Below are 9,165 nucleotides of genomic sequence, written 5' to 3'. Positions count from 1 at the left end.
GGACATGTACAACAGTAAACAGTCAGCAGTCTATAAGTGTGCCAAATAGGATTTTTAAAGACGTGTACGAGAGAGATAGACGAGAGAGAAGACGCCCGTCTGCAGAAACAAAGACGGTCGATTCCCAGAAAAATCGTCCCTTACCAACGCCCATTTTGCCGTTGTATGGAGAGGCCCGTCTGTTGTGGTCCTAAAAATTCTCAGGCTCTTTTTTTTACATGCAAAACTCACCATGAGCGACAACCAAAAATTCAGATCGTGGGTGTGCTGCAGACACCCTAGTAGACAATCTATTGTACAGGGCGTCTTTGGTACGTCTACAAAGTGAATCTATAGACAACATCTGTCTAAACTAATGTACATGCTCTAAGCACCTCCCATTGTACAAGGCCTTAGACGATAATTCTAGATAGTTAGGTCTAGGACCTATAATCCGGAGAGTGTTCAAACTTCAAATCACAGTAGTAACGGGGAAACCCATCCGTAAAAGGGGAGCCGCGCTGAACGCCACGCAGCTCGGCCGTCCGATGAGAGAGACAGACGCCCCAGATCTCTCCACAGTGGTAACGGTAGCGGCCCGGGCTAACCACCCGTACACGACGTGCGCTTCGGCGCTTCGCCTCCGCTTCGAGTTCGAGACCGCGCACACGCACGGCCGCTCTGTTTCCTCCTCCGTTCCGTTACGCGGCCTCGTTGATCTCCTCAGAAGACTTGGACTTGTCTTCAATTCCTTCGCTTTCCCACCCGACTCCTCTGCCTCCTCCACCGCGTGCGTGCTGGTCGCAGCTCCGGGGGGAGACCAGACCAGACGACCTCGCCCGCCCGCCCGCCCGCCGCCGGAGGGAGCCCGCCCCGCCTCCCGTCCTCCTCCTCCCGTCCAGCGCCGGGCATTGGGATCTCGCGGCTCGCCCCCGCGCCACCCCGTCCAAACCCTAGCCGCCGCCAGGGGTGGGTCGCGTCGCGGCAGCAGGATCCAACGGTACGGAACTGGCGCCCCGCTCTGCTCCTCCCTGTGCGCAGCTCGATTCTCCTCCCGCGTTTCGGTTCGAGCTAGAACGAGCCTGGGAAACGGTGCTGCCCTCGTTTGCTTCGGCTGGCGATGGCACCGCGGATTGTACGGTGCTGCGTGCTAGAGGATTATCTTATCTTAGCTATTCTACAAATTGATTGAATCCCTTGCTGCGCTATCGTGTGCTGCCACCGCTTCTTCTTCTTCTGTGCCTTGGTGCGTGTTTAGCTGGTTTTGCGTGAGCAATCAAGGACATGCTTCCGCTGTTGGGCGTCGAGAAACCGAGCGAGGGTAGCATGCGCGACATTGCTTTGCGGGAATCCTAAGTTGTTATTGCACCATTGATGAGATCGTGGCTTTTGATTTGGTGATTCATTAATGCATCATGAAGATAGTTCGATAAAGCATCTAGCCTCTGCATTAGGTCGGGGCATACCATGCACATATGGTAGTTGAAGTAAACGATTGTTTGTTCATCATTTGCCTGGGCAGGCATGCTTATGCCTGTTTGATTATGATTATAGTTGCTGCTTATGAAATCGCTGGGTAGTTCCGGTAATGGTTCCTTAGGAACATTGCCAACTTCACGGATTTACAGTTCATTGTGGGTTTCCTTCTCTCTTTTTTGTTGTCGATGGAAATTCAAATCGCTGGGTAGTCACATAAATGGTTCCATACGAACACTGCCAACTTCACGGATTTACAATTCATCATGGGTTTCCTTCTTGTTTTGTATTGATGAAATCACTAGGTAGTCACGTAAATCGTTCCCCATGAACATTGCCAACTTCCGGATTTACAGTTCATTGTGGGTTTCCTTCTCTTTTGTGTTGATGAAATTGCTGGGTGGTCATATAAATCGTTCCCTATGAACATCGCTAACTTCCCAGATTTACAGTTCATCGTGGGTTTCCTTCTTTTGTGCATCGCTGGGTGGTGACGTAAATGGTTCCATACGGACATTGCCAACTTCACGGATTTACAGTTCATCGTGGTTTCCTTCCTTTTCTTGTTGATGGAATCGTCGGGTAATCACATAAACGGTTCCATACGAACATTGCCAACTTCACGGATTTACAGTTCATCGTGGTTTCCTTCCTTTTCTTGTTGATGGAATCATTGGGTTATCACATAAATGGTTCCCTACGAACATTGCCAACTTCACGGATTTACAGTTCATCGTGGGTTTCCTTCTTTTTTTGTGGCATTGGCTCCCAAAACTGATTAACCTAAAACTTTTGTTGCATGGATACTTCTATGAATCTGTCATTCCCAAACGGCATATGTCTGGATGTTCCCTAACGGCATATGTGGGGATAGAGGACTACTAGTTTTCCTTCTTTATCTTTTTTAAAATATGGGGATACTTGGGGGTATTTTTGGCTAAAAACATTCCAATAAGAGGCCATTTCAGGCCCAAAGCAAACTATCCCTTTGCCTCAAACCCTAGTCAAGCATATCAGTTCGGAGCTCACCGCCGCCGCCGCCGCCTGCAGCTGTCGCTGCCGCTCCACGGCTCCACCAGCCGTCGTTTGCCTCTTCTGGACACCTCCCACGCCGCTTCTTTCGGTGCTATTTCATAGGTAAGCTCTGCGGTGTCAAGCATTAAATTGTGTAATTCGTAGTTACCGGATCCGCTCGTTATATGGTCGATCCCTGATCTCGATCGATAGATCTACATCAGGGTTCGAATTCGGTGCAATTCGTTCCCAAGTTGACTCCCGATTTGTGACCTTCATGGGCCCAAGTCGGTCATTATGTCAATAGTTCGTGCTGGTGCCATCACTGCCTGGATCTGCCGCTTCCTTTGCCGCTTGTCCTGGTTCGGTCATTGTTCGAGCACATCTATGACCGTCGCATCAGTGCTTTCCTTGAGGAGAAGCAAAGGTAGTTGTCACGATGGGTAGGAGCAGCAGGGAGGCATCACAGTAGGAGCAGCATGGGCGACAGAGGTCTGCCAAGAGCAGGGTGGAGGTGGAGCTGGCATGGTACATCAGAAGGGGGCAGAGGAGATGGGGGAAAATCAAAGGAGCATGTGGCTGCGGGTTGAAGATAGCTCAGTGCCTGAAAGCTGATGAGAGCGCTTGTTTGTGAGTACTTGGTGATTTTTCGTAGCTGGTTCAGCCCAATCAACATGTGATGGCATTTTTCTTCTTCTCCATTTTACTCTGTCATGAAATCAATAGAAGTTTTCTTAGTGCTTGTGAGTCCATGTACTCCAGCTCCGATTCGCGAACCCAATCCTCAATTCGTGAATCGTAGATGTATACCTTCTGATGCACATGCTCTTTGGTCTTAAGACTAAACATGTGCAAATTCACCAGACAGCCTCAAAGAAATCAGGGGAGTTCTTCTATTTGCAGGAACATCAAACACAACTCATATTGTAGTTGTGGAAAAACACATCTGAAGTAGAGTCAGCTGCATTTTTGCAGGAACCAAACACAACCACATTATATCTACTCATGAGTCGTGAACTCCTTGCTGCTGTGGGTCTTCAACATGGCCGTATCAATCCTTAGTCCTGAATGAGGAGATCTGTATGCTCCATTTTCACTGCTAAACAACATCCAATTGGATCCTGGTGTGTTGTCTATGTAATTGGTTTTTCGGGTTCTTTGCTAGTTTCTAGTGCATTGCTCTGTTTTTTAAGAATTATAGGCTTGCTATTTGTTAGTTGTTTTGGTATGTTTGACACACAATTTGTTGATCTCTTTCCATTAGGGGTGAAGAAGATTATTCTTTTAACTGTATGCCAATTTTTCTTTCTTTCTTTCTGTTATCTGCCACATGATAGATGATAATAAAATATGTCAAGAGAGGGCGGGGTCGACCGATTTTGACATGGGAGGAGTCCGTTAAGAGAGACCTGAAGGATTGGAGTATCGACAAAGAGCTAGCTATGGACAGGGGTGCGTGGAAGCTTGCTATCCATGTGCCAGAGCCATGAGTTGGTTGCGAGATCTTATGGGTTTCACCTCTAGCCTACCCCAACTTGCTTGGGACTAAAGGCTTTGTTGTTGTTGTTGTTGTTGTTTATTTATTAATCCCTCTGTCCCTACATAAGGTCTTTTTTGCCTTCTCATGTTCTCCAAAAGACCTCAACAATTGACTGCAACCACAACACATTAGTAAAAGATGCTCCAAAATAATATCATGATTGTTGTTACACTATCTAGTACTTCTGTTTTTAAAGGTTCAATCTTATTATTTTATATTTTTTAACATGTGGTCAAAGTTGACTGCACGACAAAAGGATTTCTATTTTAAGAACTGAGAACTAGTGGGTTGTATCTACTACCTGACATATCTGAAGCACAGATCATACTCGCTCCCTTTGTTCGGTTTAGCTGTTGCTCTTTAGCAGATAGCTTCCCTCTCTTCAAACGGATTGTTTCAATTTCTTTCTATTATTAAATTGACCTGGACGCCCCTTGATAAATGATGTACTAATTCTTTGGATATTGTATTCTTCTGTATAATCAGTGAGATACTTTCTTGAACATAAGAAAGGAAAGTTTGGTGGTAGCAGTCATTCTAAAGGTTTTTTGTATTCTGAACTCATTGTTTATAATGTGGAGTTGTGGACAGCTATATATTTGGTTGCCTTTTGGATTCATATTGTATAGTTAATGCATCAAAGGTTCTTCCTGAGTTAATATTATTTCTGTATTTCTTTTTCTTATGGATTTCTTGCGGATCCCTCCTTTGTTGATTATGTGACATTTACTGTTGAATGCTGGATTTTGTGTTCTGAGTAGCTATTCTTGCTGATAAAAAGTATACCATGTTATATTTCAGTTACTCAACATTGATTATGCTTGGTGGATGAGGATGCCACAATAAAGAAGGTGGGGGTTTGATAAGGTTCTTGAAGCTGTCCAGTGAGGGTTTAGAGTTGTTGTCTTTGAAGACTATAACCCATGTTAGTGAATAAATTGAAAAGGGAAGGTGGCTGGTGAACTTGAGTTAAGACATGTCCAAATCTACTCCTGTTAAAGCAAGCAAGAATTCTGAATTGAAGAAATCTGCAGCCATCTTAACAATAGCAAATGGCCATGCTTGTAAGAAGGATGCAATTGGTGGAGAGCATCCTGTCCATGACATCAAGTCCACTGGCACTTGGATCTGTAGAAATTTGGCCTGTAAAGCTGTTGTAACAGCTGAAGATTCTTTCTGCAAGAGGTGCTCATGTTGTATTTGCCATCAGTTTGATGACAATAAAGATCCTAGTCTATGGTTGGTTTGTGCATCTGAGAATGATGACAAACAGTGCTGTGGTTCTTCTTGCCATATCGAGTGTGCCCTCCAACAAAAGCGGGTGGGATGCTTTGATCTTCAAAAAATTATTCATCTTGATGGAAGTTATTCATGTGCTTCATGTGGGAAGATATCTGGGATACTAGGGTAAGTACATGTTCATTTTTTTCTGTAGATCTCGTTGTCTCCATCATGCTTCTCATTTGCTTCTTGTCCTTGCTTCATTATTGCATCATTAGTCCCTTGGACTAAAATGAAGTTACTTCGGAATATATAGCCATACTATTTTCAGTTAAATTATCTCATATCATAGTGCTGTTCAAAATAGCTAATAGCTAATTTGGAATAGTTATATGCACTTCTTTCTTTGACAAGTCGCAGGTCTTATTGTTAGCCCATACATGATTTTCTCAGTTAGAAATCTGTGAAGGAAAAGGAAGCCAGATTTTCTGTATCATTATTTATAGTCAGCATGCACCGTTCTTTTTTTTTTTGTGGGGACGGTATTAACACATACCATTCAACTCAACTAATAATTGGGAACATGCCAGTTGTCTTTGCATTGACCCTATGAGCTGGTCCTCCAGTATATGTAACATCCTTTTACTCCAGAAGCAATCGTCTCCTGTTAGTACAAATGATAAAATGATTTGAGCTTGACAAATGACCTGAAACTGTCTTTTCATATGATGCAAATCAATTAGAGCAGGAAATTTGGACGCGTTGTAGAATGCATAATATTCTATACCCAGCATATTTCCTTTTATGAAGTTGCATATCTCAGTGTTACTTTCTACAATTTCACCACAAATTCTACTTCGTGCCAATACATGCATGTAATAATTAAGGGGCTGTTTGGTTTGCGACTAACTTTGCCAAAGATTGCCACACCTAAGGTTAGGCAAGTTTGACCAACTTAGCCAAGTGTTTGGTTCTAGCCACACCTTAGGCAAGCCACACTTGAGGCCCACATGGCATACACACAAAAACTGTGGCAAGATTCCCTTAGGCTTGCCAACTTGTGGCTTTCATTTTGATGAACCTTAGGCAAGCTTGGTAAAAATGTGTGGCAAAGTGTGGCAATGCTAGGCCTAGAACCAAACAGCCCCTAAATATATTAGTTTTGGTTTGTTTGAGATAACTGTCATGTTTTATGTTTCTTAGCATCAATTTGCAGCTAGTATTCACTTGTGACGTTATTGAAAATTTGAAATGCTTGTTATGTTTTCCATGATTATTGATCAATTTGTAAAGTTGACATGAATGCTACTGTCTGGCAGTTATTGGAAAAGGCAATTAGTGATTGCAAAGCAGGCTCGCCGAGTTGATATACTCTGCCACCGCATCTATGTGAGTTATCAGTTGTTGGAGGGTACGAGCTGTCATACAGAATTGCATAACATTATTCAAGATGCAAAAGCAAAACTCGAATGTGAGGTCGGTCCACTTGATGGAATGTCGGCAAAGATGGCACGTGGTATCGTAAGCAGGTTATCTGGTGGTAGTAACATACTGAAACTTTGCTCTCTGGCGATTCAAAAAGTTGATGAGTTGTTGAGTTCTCCATCTCCAGGCTTGCATCTTCGAGGTAATGACCTTCCTTGAATAAATACAAGGTTCTAGACTGCCATGATAATTGTCATGGTGATTCTGCATAATTGTCATGGTTCTATACTTGTTTGTTTTGCAGGTTCATTACCAGCTGCGTGCAGATTCAACTTCATAGATATTACATCGTCTTCCCTTGTTATCATCTTAAAAGAAACTAAGTTGGCATCATCGGACACCATCAAAGGTTATAAGCTATGGTACTGGAAGAGCAGAGAGCAACCAAGCATGGATGAGCCTGTTATTTTGTCAAGAGATCAAAGAAAAGTACTTGTTTATAACCTCGCCACATGCACAGAATATTCCTTCAGAATCATATCATTCACAGATGCTGATGCAACCATTGGGCATTCCGAGTCTAAATGTTATACTGCGAGCAAGGAGGTATTTGTCAAATCTGTGACCCAGAAGGCCACGCAAATATGCCCGCAGACGCAGATAACGGATAGGAGCCAGGCTTGTATGTCCACTGGATTTAGGATCCGAGATGCTGGGAAGATCTTGCGGCGAGCTTGGGCTGAAGAAGGCTGTTTTGAGGATATGTACGAAGGTTCATGTGACATAAGTGCCACAGAAGCAGACCAGGCAGAGAACAGTGAACAGGGTCATTTCTTATCTGGTGCATGTCGCAAACTTCAGTTCAATGCATTTTCTGTCCCAGACCTAAATGCACCCATGCCCATGGACATAGACTCTTCCCCTGAGAAGAGCTATGATTTAAATAACAGACTTTTAAGATCAAATGACAGTGGTGGCTCAGAGGCTTGCGAGGCAGTCAGGAGCGCGGAGCCGGCTGCTGTTGAATCTCGACCAGGAGGCAAGGCAAAGCAGCCCAATGGTGCTCAGAATGAAAGCTGTGAGCAGGATGGAGTTTCAGCCATCTGCCGCCAAAAGCAACTTCTGAAAAGGCCTAGAGTGCTGGATGAGGACTATGAGTATTGTGTGAAGGTGATACGGTGGCTGGAGTGTGACGGGCACATAGAGACTGATTTCAGATTGAAGTTTTTGACTTGGCTGAGTCTAAGATCGACTGAGAATGAGCATAGGGTTGTGAACACATTCATCAAAACACTAATCAAAGAACCAAGCAGTCTGGCTGAGCAGCTTGTTGATTCTTTCGGAGAGATGATAAACTGCAAGAGACCAAAAGTAGGTTTCGGCAGTGAGCTATGGCATTTGGACAAACAATAACAATTCAAGAGTTCGCTAACTCATTGGTATTCTATAGTTTTTCCGATCAAGGGCAGTGAATTCCGGTTGCTTCTATCGTCCATAATGAGAATATAAACTTGATAATCATCGCATCGACCCAGCCGTCAGATTATTATCATACCTTATAAGTTCAGATCAGACCGTGCACAATTTTCTTGAGAGTCATCATTTCGACCCGTCGCCAGATTACCATACCTTATAAGTTCAGATCGGAACATGCACAATTTTCTTGAGTCGTCATTCGAGCCTATGGGAATAGGATATTTGATTTACTTAGAAATTCCTATCTTCTTGATTCTACTTAGGAAAATCATTTTAGGCGGAAAATATATTGCATTGAAAGATTCCTGTTCCACCTGGAAGTAGTGGAAACAATTTTATATTCTCATTGGTTTAGTACTCTATATTCTGTCAGAGCCCTGGAAAAATCTTATATGATGTCATGTATGGCTTACATCTACTTGGTACCTCTTTTTCAGTATGGATGATTTTTTGGTACTGGATGTTGGCTAGGATATATTTGGCTGGTATAAATGTTCGGTATTTCCTGTTTTTTGGTTTATTAGGCCCACGATGTATCCCTAAATCAATAATTTGACCAACATAATTCAGGTTATATATTACAAAATATATACATTTAGAAATTTCAGATGTTCTATTTTTTAATGGTATAACTTTTGTGATATACGCCCCCTGTAAAGAAATACAAATGTGTTAGTGATCTAAACACTCTTATATTTCTTTACGGAGGGAATACTATAATTCATACTCCCTCTGTTCCTAAATATAAGTTTTTGTAGAGATTTCAATATAGACTATATACAGATGTATATACACATATTTTAGAGTGTAGGTTCACTCATTTTGCTTTGTATGTGGTCCATATTAGAATTTTTAAAAAGACATATTTTAGAATGGAGGGAGTATTACATTGGTAAAATTGACAACCTAGGGACATGTGCAGGACATATATACCAGAAAGGATGGGGTATATACTCCCCAAACGCTAGCCTGGTACTCCCTCTGTCCGGAAATACTTGTCGGAGAAATGGATGAATCTAGACGTATTTTAGTTA

General features: G+C 42.9%; 1 protein-coding gene across 3 annotated transcripts; it reads left to right on the top strand.

Moving 5' to 3' along the window:
• Positions 1-740: 740 nt before the first annotated feature.
• LOC119324850 (VIN3-like protein 1) lies at positions 741-8,649 on the top strand. Of its 3 annotated transcripts, none has more exons than XM_037598620.1 (4): positions 741-979; positions 4,811-5,416; positions 6,550-6,857; positions 6,960-8,649. In XM_037598620.1, the coding sequence occupies exons 2-4, from the start codon at positions 4,986-4,988 to the stop codon at positions 8,066-8,068; spliced, it is 1,848 nt and encodes a 615-aa protein (XP_037454517.1). In that variant the 5' UTR covers positions 741-979; positions 4,811-4,985; the 3' UTR covers positions 8,069-8,649. The 3 variants fall into 3 exon arrangements, with proteins under 3 accessions (XP_037454517.1, XP_037454524.1, XP_037454531.1); XM_037598627.1 differs by lacking the exon at positions 741-979 and adding an exon at positions 2,413-2,592; XM_037598634.1 differs by lacking the exon at positions 741-979 and adding an exon at positions 3,471-3,593.
• The last annotated feature ends 516 nt before the right edge of the window (positions 8,650-9,165 follow it).

Source organism: Triticum dicoccoides, chromosome 1B (genome assembly GCF_002162155.2).
Source record: "Triticum dicoccoides isolate Atlit2015 ecotype Zavitan chromosome 1B, WEW_v2.0, whole genome shotgun sequence".
Classification (NCBI taxonomy): Eukaryota; Viridiplantae; Streptophyta; class Magnoliopsida; order Poales; family Poaceae; genus Triticum; species Triticum dicoccoides.
Note: the sequence above shows the minus strand (reverse complement) of the source record. Positions and strands in the feature narration are given on the sequence as shown.

Excerpts from the sequence above, each read along its gene's own strand:
- LOC119324850 (XM_037598620.1), top strand. The coding sequence starts at position 4,986 with ATGTCCAAATCTACTCCTGTTAAAGCAAGCAAGAATTCTGAATTGAAG. Across the intron at positions 5,417-6,549 it reads AAGATATCTGGGATACTAGG|TTATTGGAAAAGGCAATTAG; the intron begins GTAAGTACATGT and ends ACTGTCTGGCAG. Across the intron at positions 6,858-6,959 it reads TCCAGGCTTGCATCTTCGAG|GTTCATTACCAGCTGCGTGC; the intron begins GTAATGACCTTC and ends TTTGTTTTGCAG.